This window comes from Passer domesticus, chromosome 3 (genome assembly GCF_036417665.1).
Source record: "Passer domesticus isolate bPasDom1 chromosome 3, bPasDom1.hap1, whole genome shotgun sequence".
In the NCBI taxonomy this organism is placed as follows: Eukaryota; Metazoa; Chordata; class Aves; order Passeriformes; family Passeridae; genus Passer; species Passer domesticus.
In genome coordinates this window covers 6,464,847-6,479,052 of record NC_087476.1, presented here as the reverse complement: position 1 = coordinate 6,479,052, position 14,206 = coordinate 6,464,847, and the positions used below count along the sequence as shown (strand labels likewise).

The 14,206-nt window shown below is 47.3% G+C and overlaps 3 protein-coding genes across 5 annotated transcripts in view; 2 read left to right on the top strand and 1 right to left on the bottom strand.

Moving 5' to 3' along the window:
• MEP1A (meprin A subunit alpha) overlaps nucleotides 1–14,206 on the bottom strand; it is a 51,981-nt gene that overhangs the window by 28,950 nt on the left and 8,825 nt on the right. The window lies entirely within an intron of this gene.
• Nucleotides 3,040–3,993, top strand: LOC135297876 (taste receptor type 2 member 7-like). Its single transcript, XM_064415812.1, has one exon. The coding sequence runs from the start codon at nucleotides 3,040–3,042 to the stop codon at nucleotides 3,991–3,993; it is 954 nt and encodes a 317-aa protein (XP_064271882.1).
• On the top strand, nucleotides 9,612–10,565 carry LOC135297875 (taste receptor type 2 member 9-like). The gene has a single exon (XM_064415810.1). It carries the CDS (start codon nucleotides 9,612–9,614, stop codon nucleotides 10,563–10,565), a length of 954 nt encoding a protein of 317 aa, XP_064271880.1.

The window sequence follows — 14,206 nt, the reverse complement described above, 5'->3', positions numbered from 1 at the left end:
GCCCAAGGCTCACAGCCTTGGCAATCTGAACCCTGGCTATCCCTCACCTCCACAGCAGCTGCCTGCCCACACCCACTGACCATGGCAGCAGTAAGGGATTGTCACTGCAGCCTCACCTGCATTTCTCCCAAAAGTACACATTTGGCATTTCAAATCCTCCCTGGCAGAGGATGGGAATATGATCCCACTGTTCAGACAGGACAACAGGATTGCTTTGCTGTCCTCCCAAAGCAGGGAACAGCTCTGTGTAAAGATTTGCTCTTCCGACTATGTCGGATTGTAAATTCTGGTGAAATTGTGTTAATTAGCATAACTGGTGGTGAAGTTGAGCTTCATGAAATACCCATTGCTCTTCCTTATTTTTTAATTTTTCCCTAAATATTTTTAGAGCTCTTTCAGTGAATGTATTTATTAGTGGCAATTCCAAGTTTGTATTTCTACAATAAAGTGCTCTTTTGGTATTCACAGAATGAAATGGATGGAAGGAATAGCTTTATCCCTATTTTGGTTTACCTTTCCTTCTGCTGTGGCCCTGTGCTGTGTGATCTGTTCTGGGCTGTGTCACTGTCTGGCAGTGGCTGATAGCTCTGTGTGAACACGCTGAGCCCTGGCACTCACCAGAGCTGCTCACTGACCCACAAACAGCGAGGCAGGAACGGCCCCGGGGAGCTCAGGGGGTGCAGAGCCCCCTTCCCACTGCAGCCCTGCGTGTCCCCTGTGCCCCACTGCCTGCAAGGACAGCACTGCCTGCTCTGTGGGACTGCTCTGCTGGCCTGACCTGGAGGTGGGATTGGCTTTGCCCAGTGCACTCTGCCTCAGTGAAACACCCAGCTAACAGCCTTTGCTCTCCATCCGGGAAACAGCTCTTGAGGAGTCTGGATCAGAGGAGCCAACTTTTTAAGAGCTGACTGCAGCCCCTACTCCATTTACCCCTGTGCTGCTGTTGGGCAGGAGGTGGAGGAGCTGGGGATGGAGGAATGAAATTGAGCCTGGGATGAAAGGGTTGTGGAGGCAGTCTGAACAAGTTTTCTCTTTCTTCCACATTATCCTAATCTATTTTCTATTTTTAAAAAAAATTAATTCTTTTTCCCGATGTGAAACACTTTCTGTCCATGACAGTAGCTAGTGAGCGATCTCCCTGCCTTTATCTCAAAATCTGTGTGTTTCCAGCCTGCTTTTCACCCCGGCCCTTCCTGTGGGTGAGAGAGTAGGAACACCTCAGAGGAGTTCTGGCTTCTCTCTGAGGTCAACCCATCACAGCAGGTTGAATATAAAATAGTGCCAGCATTTACAAAATTTACCTGAATTGGTCACTTCTAGCAGTACCTCAGGTCCAGAGGCAGATTGTAAGCAGCTTTCCTGGACACATCTCCCCTGTGAAAGGCCTTGAAAGGACAGAACAGCCACACATCCCCTCTTCCTCTGCTGCTGCTCATGAATTACATTCTTCAACCTGACAGTCCTGACAGTTTTCAAAGGAAAGCCCTGGAAGTTCCATCTTATCTCCTACATGCAATAAAATTTCACCCCTCACAACCTCCCATGCCACCAGACTCAGCAGGCAAAACACAGCACCTACAGAAGGTACCACACAAAACACCACAGCCACAGGGAACCACACTGCACATCCCTTCTTCTGTTTCTGTGAAACCCCTGAGAATGTGACAGCCAGCACAGAATCCCTGTCCTGTGCACCAGCCCCACTCAGCTGGCACTGCAGGGGACAGCGTGTCCATCAGCACAGCCACCCTGCACAGCCCATGGCCACAGATGCAGGATGTGCCCAGCCTGGAGAAGCTGACACATGAGAGATGTCAGAAGTCAATGGCAATGGCTGCCCAGGGCTGGCACGCTTTGGAAAACTGCTCTGGGTCACATCCACAAGACTTTATGATGGACAAAACTAACGCAATTTGGAGGATGCAATATAAATATTCATGTAACACTCTGCTGGCTCTTATGTCCCACAGAAAACATGCTATCATCATTTGAAAGAGAGAAAATTCTGGTGGTTCATTTCCTGTAACCACAGAGCTCTGGGTTGGGGTTTCATTTTTCCTGCTTCCACCACAGCATCACACGAGATCTCCTTGGTTATTGTGGTCCTGATGTGCAAGGCCAAATGTGATTTGTACTACCCCAAAGTGCATGGGCAGTCCATGCCCTACGGAGCGTAATACACCTTGCCAGAGAAAACCCTCACAGCTTTCACACGCTAAATTGATATGGAAGCTTTAGGGCACTGCAGTTTTAGGGGAACTCAGCATGGTGCCATCTTTAAAAGCTTTCACTTTCCCAAGCAGATGAGATCAGAACCCTGACACAGGAACGAACTTGTCCTGATTTTTACCCTTTTCCTAGATATGATCCAAATTAAACATGTTAAAAATAACAGCTTTATTTTCTTGGCTCCCATCACCTGCTCCACTATGGGGCTCATCACTTACTCTTAAAGCAATGCCATTAGTAATGCAAACATGGGTTTCAATGCCTGTGAAGGATCAAAATAAACTCCACTTTTCCAGCATCTGGGCTGAATATTGCAGCACCCAGAGTCTCAGACTAAAAAGGACACTGAATCCCTTGACCATACTCTCCTGGGCAAAGCCAGGGCTCTGCAGGATCATCATAGGCAAAGAAGGGACAGAAGAATCCACATCCTAAAGACTGACACTGATCCAACAGGGATCAGTCTCAAAATCACCACACTCCCAACTGCAGAAAAACATCTCTGCTGTTTGTGGCACCCAGCACTGCCCCACCTGAACCAACATTCAAATAGTCAAGAGTGACTCTGGCCCCAGGTAAGGGGATACCCAGCACATTTACATCTCTGCACCTGCCCTGCTGCCCACAGCAGCGACACCAAATTCCCCCCAGCAGCAGCAGCAGCAGCAGGAGCAGCAGCAGCAGCAGGAGCAGCTCTATAAAGCTCCTCTTGCCATCCCTGACACTCCACCAACAGCAGCCACTGACCTGCCTCAGCCTCTGCTGCCACAGCCCCCTGGGCCAGCACAGCTCTGCTCCCCAGCTCACACCATGGAAGCTTCTGTCTCTCCACAGCAATCCAATGTCACTTCATATGGGACCATGGCTTTGGCCATCATCACCCTGGAGGTGTTTGCTGGCATGTGGATAAATGCTTTCGTCGTTTGTGTGCTTTGCATTGCCTGGGTCAAAAAGAAAACCTTGAACTCCAATGAGAAGATCTTGCTGCTGCTGGGATTCTCCAGGATTTCCTTGTTATGCATCGCATGGGTATACCACTTCATTTCAATAATCTATTCCAATTTCCTTCATGTTCAATCCATGCGTCGTCTCGTTGCATCTTTTGCAAATTTCTTAAATTATTCCAACTTGTGGGTCTCAGCCTGTCTTTGTGGTTTTTACTTCATAAAAATTGCCAATTTCAGGAACAGGCTCTTCATCTACCTGAAAGTAAAAATTGACAGGATGGTGCCTTGGCTTCTGTTGGGGTCAGAGACTTTAGCCTTGGCTATGGGCATCAATGTCTCTGACCTCATTGAAACTGTGCAGAGGGAAAACCACAATATCACCAGCCAGGAAAATTTCTGGGAAGCAAGATTCAGAATGGATAAACATTTTTTCTTATCTCTTTTTCTTGCTGGCTTTGGATATGTAGTTTCATTCATGGTAGTCATCTTTTCTGCTGTTTGCCTTCTCTTTTCTCTCTGGAGACACAAGCGCAGGATGCAGACAAATTCCATGAAGGACCTCAGCATGGATGCCCACATCAGAGCCATGAAATCTATCCTCTCCTTCTTAGTGATGTACAGCATCAACTTTGTATGTTTGTTCTTGTCAATATTTTGTGTCACGAAGAAAGAAAATATCATGACATTCCTTATAAAGATATATTTGTTTGCTTTTCCAGGTGCTCATTCTCTTGTTCTGATTTTCAGCAATCCCAAGCTAGAAAAGACACTGATGATGTTTCTCTCCTGGGTGAAGTGTGACTTTTTTATGAAATAGGATCTGTGATAAAAGCTGGACCCCACACAAAATGTTGATCTTCCACTGTAGACAACAAGTAATTTAGTTTTTGATGCAGCTGTCTAGGCAGTGTAGATAAAACTCATATTTAGCCTTCAACAAGCAAGTTAAGAAAACTTCATTCATATCTACAAAGCTAAATTATTATGAGCTAAATATATTATTATAGTATTTAAAGTTATGTAAATCTTTCAGATATATTTTTGGTTTTAGCAAAGTCATTTAGGACCTCATCATGGTAGGAATGATGCCTAAGCCACTCTGTGGCACAGGGATTAATGTGGGCATGAGAGTGTGCTGCTGGGGTGATGGATCATCAGGCAGAGCCCCTTCAGCTCTGCCTGAGCCCAGTGGAAGAGGGAGTGATGCTAATTAAGAGTTCAGCCCCTGCCCAAGGCTCACAGCCTTGGCAATCTGAACCCTGGCTATCCCTCACCTCCACAGCAGCTGCCTGCCCACACCCACTGACCATGGCAGCAGTAAGGGATTGTCACTGCAGCCTCACCTGCATTTCTCCCAAAAGTACACATTTGGCATTTCAAATCCTCCCTGGCAGAGAATGGGAATATGATCCCACAGTTCAGACAGGACAACACGATTGCTTTGCTGTCCTCCCAAAGCAGGGAACAACTTTCTGTAAAGATTTGCTCTTCTGACTCTGCCAGATTGTAAATACTGGAGAAAAACTACTTTGTAGGCTTAACTGGTGGTGAAGTCGAGCCTAATGAATTACCCATTGCTCTTCCTTATTTTCTTCTTTTTTCCTTAAATGTTTTTAAAGCTAATCCAGTGAGTGTATTTATTAGTGGAAATTCCAAGTTTGTATTTCTACAATAAAGTGCATGATTTGTGATTCTGTGACTCTGAAAGTTCTTATTCAACATGACAAGACTTACATGTTGATTTTGCCATAATCACAAATTAAGCTGAGCTGCAACCATGCCCCTTTCATGTCTGTGGATCGGGAAGGGCTTTATTTTCATCTAGATTTCTGTACTCTTAATGGAACAGAAAAATATGCAACTCTGGAACACAAATTGGCTGCAAACAATGGAATAACAATACTGCCAACCTGCCAGAAATCTTTTGGTACTCACAGAATGAAATGGCTGCAATGAATAGCTTTATCCCTATTTTGGTTTACCTTTCCTTCTGCTGTGGCCCTGTGCTGTGTGATCTGTTCTGGGCTGTGTCACTGTCTGGCAGTGGCTGATAGCTCTGTGTGAACTCGCTGAGCCCTGGCACTCACCAGAGCTGCTCACTGACCCACAAACAGCGAGGCAGGAACGGCCCCGGGGAGCTCAGGGGGTGCAGAGCCCCCTTCCCACTGCAGCCCTGCGTGTCCCCTGTGCCCCACTGCCTGCAAGGACAGCACTGCCTGCTCTGCGGGACTGCTCTGCTGGCCTGACCTGGAGGTGGGATTGGCTTTTCCCAGTGCACTCAGGCACAATTACAGCCCTAGGAAGGTGAGTTTTGTCCAAGGTGCAGCACGGAAGGAAGCCTCAGCTTCATCTCACAGTGACCCACAGGCAGATGTAAGGGGTGCCTGGGCCAGGAGCTGCAGCTGGGGGCCGGGGGGGGTGTCAGTCGGGTGAGGTCAAGGCTGTCCCATGCTGGGAAAAGCCAATTCAAGGCACTCCAGTGGACTCACCACCAGATTCTGCTCATCGCATCAGTGACTATTGTGGCTCCTCTGGGAAAAGAGAAGTCCTGAAGGACTGCAGGCCAAGGGAGGGCGACATGCTGCAGCAGGAGAAGAGTGAAGGACACAACTTTTTATGAACTGACTATAACCCCCATTCCCTGTCCTCCTGCAGAGAGGAGGTGGTAGAGAATCTCTGAATGAGCTAAATTGAGCCTCAGATTTTTCGGGGTGAAGATAAAATATTCTAGTTTTATGCAGGTTCTACATCATCCTACTCTCTTTTCAAGAGGCAATAAATTAAACTGATTTTCCCTGTGTCAAGTCTGTTTTGTCTGTGAGAATAATGGGTGAGTGATTTCCCTGTCTTTATCTTGACTCATGAGCAGTTCCATCTTATTTGCCACCCCTGTCCTGTTCCACAGGAAAGTGAAGGAGTGACAGAGTGGGGCTCTAAGAGCTGCCCAAGATCCACTCACCATGACAGGGCCTGCAAATGTGAAATAATTCCAGTGTGGAGGAATACATTCAGTGCAGACAGCTCAGGGAGCAGCTGCAATGGGAGGGGGCTGCAGGTTGTGGGGAAGTGCTGGGAGTCCCCAGCATGGTGCCAAGCCTTGAAAGCCAAAGGTCACAGAGACCTGTGGCACCAGCCAGGTGACTGGACTCTTAAGACACTCCAGTCATCCTGTGCATGGCCAGGAAGGACACAAAATCCCAGGGATCCAATTGTTTGGGTTAGCTCCTCAGAGGCACCCAGCTTGAGCTGCTTCTCTCTTACTGTGCCATGATTAAAGTGCTTTAAAGGTCCAGGGGCCAGAGACTCTACTATGGGAAACCCAGTGCAAGGCTGGTGAGGAAACCTGGTCTGGCTCTGAGCATGCTGTGTGTAGGGAGTGGAGTGGGGCAGCTGCCCACAGTGAAGGGGCTTTGGTCCCCACAGTGACAGTCTCTGGTGGTGGGGCATGACTGTCACAGGCCTCCTGGGTGGTGAGACAGGAAAGTGTCCTTCACACCAGCAGAAACAGAGCAGAACCTGAACTGGTGCTTTATTTTACCAGCTCACGCTCAGAGGGTCATTTTACCTCACTCCCAGTGCCAGGTATGCATTTCTCATCTCACCTTCTAAAACCTTCCTTCCTGCTTCTGAACTGAGAGATACAACCATTTAGGCCACAGAAACCTCTCAACCACTGCAGTAGCACTTTTTCCAAAGACCACACATTCTAGCAGGCTGCCTCCCCAAATTACCCAAATCTCCTTCAACTGCAACTGCCCAGAAAAAAGCAAACAAATAATTAATGCCACTTTGCAACACGCCAATCCACCATCTGGAGCTAGGAGCATTTGGAGTTGAATTAATATTTCCATAACAAGTTCATGACACCTGGCCTGAGGAGATTTCATTCTGTTTTCCAGAACTGTATCCAAAATAATAGTGGCCTTCTGCGCATTGAAGTCCAGTTATGGATGGAACATGTCCCAGCAGTGAGGACTCAGGAATCTTGTGAGAAACAGGCCTGAAGAACAGGACCAAGGAAGGGAGAGGATAGGTTGCTCCATGTGCTGGAGAAAGGATTCCCCTGCAGCCTGTGAAGAGGGCCATGGTGAGGCAACTGTGCCCTACAGCCCATGGAGGTCTACAGTGGAAAGAAGAGGCGCATGCAGCCCCAGGAGAACCCCGGAGCACAACAGGTGGGGTGGGTGTATCCTGAAGGATGGCAGCCCATGCAGTGGCCACGCTGGAATCAGCTCATGCTGAAGGACTGCAGCCCAAGGGAGGGAGCATTGCTAGAGCAGGGGAAGAGTGCCAGGAAAGAGTGGAGGAAACCACTTGTTATGAACTGACTGCAATCCCCATTCCCCATCCCTCTGCACTGATGTAGGGGAAAGATGTAGAGAACGTGGGAAAGAGGTGGCAAATTGATCCGAGGAAGAAGGGGAAAGTGGAAGCAGCAGGTACTAAATTTCTGTTCGTTTCTTATCCATCTACAATATTTCCAACAGTCAATAAATAACTTGATTTTGTTCTTCTCAGGACTCTTCTGTCCATGACAGTAACTGGTAAATAATCTCCCTGCCATTATCACGATCCATGAGATTTTCCAACCTGTTTTCCACCCCTGCCCTTCCGGTAGGTGGGAGTGAAGGAGCAGCTGGGTGGGAATCTGACAGCTGCACAAGGTCAATCCTCCAAAGCAGGTGAAACATGAAACAGGAGGAAAACAGCAGAACCCAAACTGATCATTTCTGTCACCAGCTCAGGTCCAGAGGCAGATCGTAAGCAGCTCTTCTGCACACATCTCCCCTGTGAAATGCCTTGCAAGAACAGGAACAGCCATACATCCCCCCTTTCCCTGCTGATGCTCATGCACTTCATCCTCTAACCTGAAAGTCACAGTTGATTTCAGAAGAAGACACTGGAAGAACCATCCATTCCCTACATGCAGTACAACATCCACCCCACATAACTTCACATGCCACAAGACTCAGCAGGCAAAACACAGCACCTTGCAGATGTTACCACACAAACCACAGCCCCAAGGAAACACGCTGCAGATCCCTTCCTCCATTTCTGGGAAATTCCTGAGAATGTGACAGCCAGCACAGAATCCCTGTCCTGTGCACCAGCCCCACTCAGCTGGCACTGCAGGGGACAGCGTGTCCATCAGCACAGCCACCCTGCACAGCCCATGGCCACAGATGCAGGATGTGCCCAGCCTGGAGAAGCTGACACATGAGAGATGTCAGAAGTCAATGAAGTCAATGGCAATGGCTGCCCAGGGCTGGCACGCTATGGAAAACTGCTCTGGGTCACATCCACAAGACTTTATGATGGACAAAAATAACACAATAAGGAGGATGAGATATGAATATTCATGTAAAACACTGCTGGCTGTCATATCCCACAGAAAACATGGCTATCATCGTTTGGAAGAGAGAAAATCCTGGTGGTTCATTTCCTGAAGCCATAGAGCTCTGGGTTGGGGTTTCATTTTTCCTGCTTCCACCACAGCATCACACGAGATCTCCTTAGTTATTGTGGTCCTGATGTGCAAGGCCAAATGTGACAGGTCCTGAACTAGCCCAAAGTGCATGGGCAGTCCATGCCCTACAGAGCTTAACACAACCTGCCTGAGAAAAACCTCACAGCTTTCACACTCTAAATTGATATGGAAGCTTTAGGGCACTGCAGTGTGAGGGGAACTCAGTATGGTGCCATCTTTAAAAGCCTCCACTTTCCCAAGCAGATGAGACGAGAACCCTGGCATAGGAATTTGTTCCGGTTTTCACCCTCTTCCTCCATATGATCCAAATTAAACTTGTTAAAAGGACCAGCTTTAGTTTCGACAGCTCCCATCACCTGCCCCAATATTGGGCCATACATTTATTCTGAAGGTAATTCCTATGCAATAACACATTTGGATTTCAGTGCTTGTGAAGCAGCAAAATAAATTCCATGTTTCCATCACTGAGGATGTATGTTGCAGCATCCAGACTCTCAAACTAAAAAGGACACTGAGTCCATTGACAATTCTCTCCTGAGCACAGCCAGGGCATTGCAGGATCATCATAGGCAAAGAAGGGACAGAAGAACGCAGATCCTGAAGCCTGAAACTGATCCAACAGGGATCACTCTCAAAATCACAACACTCTCCACCGCACAAAACATCTCTGCTGTTTGTAGCACCCAGCACAGCCCCCCTGAACCAACATTCAAATAGTCAAGAGTGACTCTGGCCCCGGGTAAGGGGATACCCAGCACATTTACATCTCTGCACCTGCCCTGCTGCCCACAGCAGCGACACCAAATTTCCCCCAGCAGCAGCAGCAGCAGCTCTATAAAGCTCCTCTTGCCATCCCTGACACTCCACCAACAGCAGCCACTGACCTGCCTCAGCCTCTGCTGCCACAGCCCCCTGGGCCAGCACAGCACTGCTCCCCAGCTCACACCATGGAAGCTTCTCCTTCTCCACAACAATCCAATGTCACTTCATATGGGGCTATAACTGTGGCTGTCATCACCCTGGAGGTGTTTGCTGGCATGTGGATAAATGCTTTCATCGTTTGTGTGCTTTGCATTGCCTGGGTCAAAAAGAAAACCTTGAACTCTATTGAGAAGATCTTGCTGCTGCTGGGATTCTCCAGGATTTCCTATTTGTGCTTCACATCAGTATCCTACTTCATTTCTATACTTTATCCCAATTTCCTTCATGTTCTAACCATACATCAACTACTTGCATCTTTTGCATCGTCTTTTAATTATTCCAACTTGTGGATCTCAGCCTGTCTTTGTGGTTTCTACTGCATAAAAATTGCCAATTTCAGGAACAGGCTCTTCATCTACCTGAAAGTAAAAATCGACAGAATGGTGCCCTGGATCTTGTTGGGGTCAGAGATTTTAGGCTTAGCTATGGGCATTGTTATATATGACCTCACAGAAACCCTGAAGAGGAACAACATCACTTTCAGCAGCCAAGAAACCATTTGGGAAATAATTATTAGAACGAATAAACATCTTTTCTCTTCTTATTTTCTTGCTGGGCTTGTATTTGTTGCATCATTCATGGTTGTCATCTTTTCTGCTGTTTGCCTTCTCTTTTCTCTCTGGAGACACAAGCGCAGGATGCAGACAAACTACATGAAGGATCTCAGCATGGATGCCCACATCAGAGCCATGAAATCTGTCCTCTCCTTCTTAGTGATGTACAGCATCAACTTTGTATGTTTGGTCTTGTCAATATTTTATGCCACAAAGAAAGAAAATATCATGACATTCCTTATAAACATATATTTGTATGCTTTTCCTGGTGCTCATTCCCTTATTTTGATTTTCAGCAATCCCAAACTGGAAAAGGTACTGATGAAGTTTCTCTCCAGGGTGAAGTGTGACTTTTTCATGAACTAGAAACTGTGATAAAAGCTGGACCCCACACAAAATGTTGATCTTTCACTGTAGAAAACAAGAAATTTAATTTCTGATGCAGCTCTCTAGGCAGTGTAGATGATAGTCATGTTCACTCTTCAACATGCAAGTTAAGAAAACTTCATTCATATCTATTGAGGTAAATTATTGTGAGCTACATATATTATTATACTATTTAAATTTAGATAAATCTTGCAGACGTATTTTTGTTTTTAACAAAGTCATTTAGGACCTCATCATGGTAGGAATGATGTCTAAAACACTCTGTGGTGAAGAGAATAATGTGGGCATGAGAGTGTGCTGGTGGGGTGATGGATCATCAGGCAGAGCCCCTTCAGCTCTGCCTGAGCCCAGTGGAAGAGGGAGTGATGCTAATTAAGAGTTCAGCCCCTGCCCAAGGCTCACAGCCTTGGCAATCTGAACCCTGGCTATCCCTCACCTCCACAGCAGCTGCCTGCCCACACCCACTGACCATGGCAGCAGTAAGGGATTGTCACTGCAGCCTCACCTGCATTTCTCCCAAAAGTACACATTTGGCATTTCAAATCCTCCCTGGCAGAGGATGGGAATATGATCCCACAGTTCAGACAGGACAACAGGATTGCTTTGCTGTCCTCCCAAAGCAGGGAACAACTCTCTGTAAAGATTTGCTCTTCTGACTCTGCCAGATTGTAAATTCTGGAGAAAATCTACTTTGTAGGCTTAACTGGTGGTGAAGTTGAGCCTAATGAATTACCCATTGCTCTTCCTTATTTTCTTCTTTTTTCCTTAAATGTTTTTAGAGCTAATCCAGTGAGTGTATTCATGAGTGGTAATTCCAAATTTGTATTTCTACAATAAAGTGCATGATTTGTGATTCTGTGACTCTGAAAGTTCTTATTCAACATGACAAGACTTACATGTTGATTTTGCCATAATCACAAATTAAGCTGAGCTGCAACCATGCCCTTTCATCTCTGTGGATCAAGAAGGGCTTCATTTTCTGCCAGATTTCTATACTCTTAATGGAACAGAAAAATATGCAACTCTGGAACACAAACCTGCCGCAAACAATGGAATAACAATACTGCCAACCTGCCACAAATCTTTTTGTATTCACAGTATAAAATGGCTGCAATCAATAGTTTTATCCCTATTTTGGTTTACCTTTCCTTCTGCTGTGGCCCTGTGCTGTGTGATCTGTTCTGGGCTGTGTCACTGTCTGGCAGTGGCTGATAGCTCTGTGTGAACACGCTGAGCCCTGGCACTCACCAGAGCTGCTCACTGACCCACAAACAGCGAGGCAGGAACGGCCCCGGGGAGCTCAGGGGGTGCAGAGCCCCCTTCCCACTGCAGCCCTGCGTGTCCCCTGTGCCCCACTGCCTGCAAGGACAGCACTGCCTGCTCTGTGGGACTGCTCTGCTGGCCTGACCTGGAGGTGGGACTGGCTTTGCCCAGTGCACTCTGCCTCAGTGAAACAGCCAGCTAACATGTTTTGCTCTCAATCAGGGAAACACCTCTTGCAGAGTCAAGAGTGCAGGACACAAGGTGTTAAGAGCTGACTGCAGCCCCAGTTTGACTTGCCCCTGTGCTGCTGTTGGGGAGGAGGTGGAGGAGCTGGGGATGGAGGAATCAAATTGAGCCTGGAATGAAAGGGGTGTGGAGGCAGCGAGATCAACTTTTCTATTTCTTACTCATTTTCCAGTTATCTTTTCTATATTTCAAAAAATTAAATTAATTTTTCTGATGTCAAACACATGTTGTCCATGACAGTAACTGGTGAGTGTTCTCCCTGCCTTTACCTCAAACCATACATTTTTCTATGCTGTTTTTCTCACCCCTGCCCTTACTGCACGTGAGAGACAAGGAACACCTCGGTGGAGTTCTGGCTTCTTCCTGAGGTCAACCCATCACAGCAGGTGAAACACAAAATATTGCCAGCATTTACAAAATTCACCTCAACTGATCACTTCCACCAGCTGCTTAGGTCCAGGGGAAGGTCGTAAGCAGCTCTGCTGGAAACATCCCCCTTGTGAAAGGCCTTGAAAGGACAGAACAGCCACACATCCCCTCTTCCTCTGCTGCTGCTCATGAATTACATCCTTTAACCTGACAGTCTGACCGCTTTCACAGGAAAGCCCTGGAAGATCCATCTTATTTCCTACATCCAGTGCCATATCCACCCCTCACAACCTCCAATGACACCAGACTCAGCAGGTAAAACCCAGCACCTTGCAGATGTTACCACACAAAACACCACAGCCACAGGGAATCACAGTGCAGATCCCTTCTTCCATTTCTGGGAAACTCCTGAGAATGTGACAGCCAGCACAGAATCCCTGTCCTGTGCACCAGCCCCACTCAGCTGGCACTGCAGGGGACAGGGTGTCCATCAGCACAGCCACCCTGCACAGCCCATGGCCACAGATGCAGGATGTGCCCAGCCTGGAGAAGCTGACACATGAGAGATGTCAGAAGTCAATGGCAATGGCTGCCCAGGGCTGGCACGCTTTGGAAAACTGCTCTGGGTCACATCCACAAGACTTTATGATGGACAAAACTAATGCAATTAGGAGGATGCAATATAAATATTCATGTAACACACTGCTGGCTCTCATATCCCACAGAAAACATGGCTATCATCATTTGAAAGAGAGAAAATTCTGGTGATTCATTTCCCGTAGCCATAGAGCTCTTGGTTGGGGTTTCATTTTTCCTGCTTCCACCACAGCATCACACGAGATCTCCTTGGTTATTGTGGTCCTGATGTGCAAGGCCAAATGTGACAGGTCCTGGACTAGCCCAAAGTGCATGGGCAGTCCATGCCCTACAGAGCTTAACACAGCTTGCCTGAGAAAAACCTCACAGCTTTTACTGTTTAAATTGATATGGAAGCTTTAGGGCACTGCAGTGTGAGGGGAAATCAGCATGGTGCCATCTTGAAAAGCTTTCACTTTCCCAAGCAGATGAGATCGGAACCCTGGCACAGGAACTTGTCCCGATTTTTACCCTTTTCCTCCACATGATCCAAATTAAAATTCTTAAAAATAACAGCTTTATTTTCATGGCTCCCATCATCTGACCCACTACGGGGCACATCCCTTACGCTTAAAGCCAAGCCATTAGTAATGCAAAAATGGGTTTCAATGCCTGTGAAGGATCAAAATAAACTCCAATTTTCCAGCATCTGGGTTGTACATTGCAGCACCCAGAGTCTCAGACTAAAAAGGACACTGAGTCCCCTCAACTGCTAATCACAGTTGGGCTTTGCAGGATCATCATAGGCAAAGAAGGGACAGAAGAACCCACATCCTGAAGCCTGACACTGATCAAACAGGGATCACTCTCAAAATCACAACACTCTCCACCACACAAAAACATCTCTGCTGTTTGTGGCACCCAGCACAGCCCCACCTGAACCAACATTCAAATAGTCAAGAGTGACTCTGGCCCCGGGTAAGGGGATACCCAGCACATTTACATCTCTGCACCTGCCCTGCTGCCCACAGCAGTGACACCAAAATCCCCCCAGCAGCAGCAGCAGCAGCTCTATAAAGCTCCTCTTGCCATCCCTGACACTCCACCAACAGCAGCCACTGACCTGCCTCAGCCTCTGCTGCCACAGCCCCCTGGGCCAGCACAGC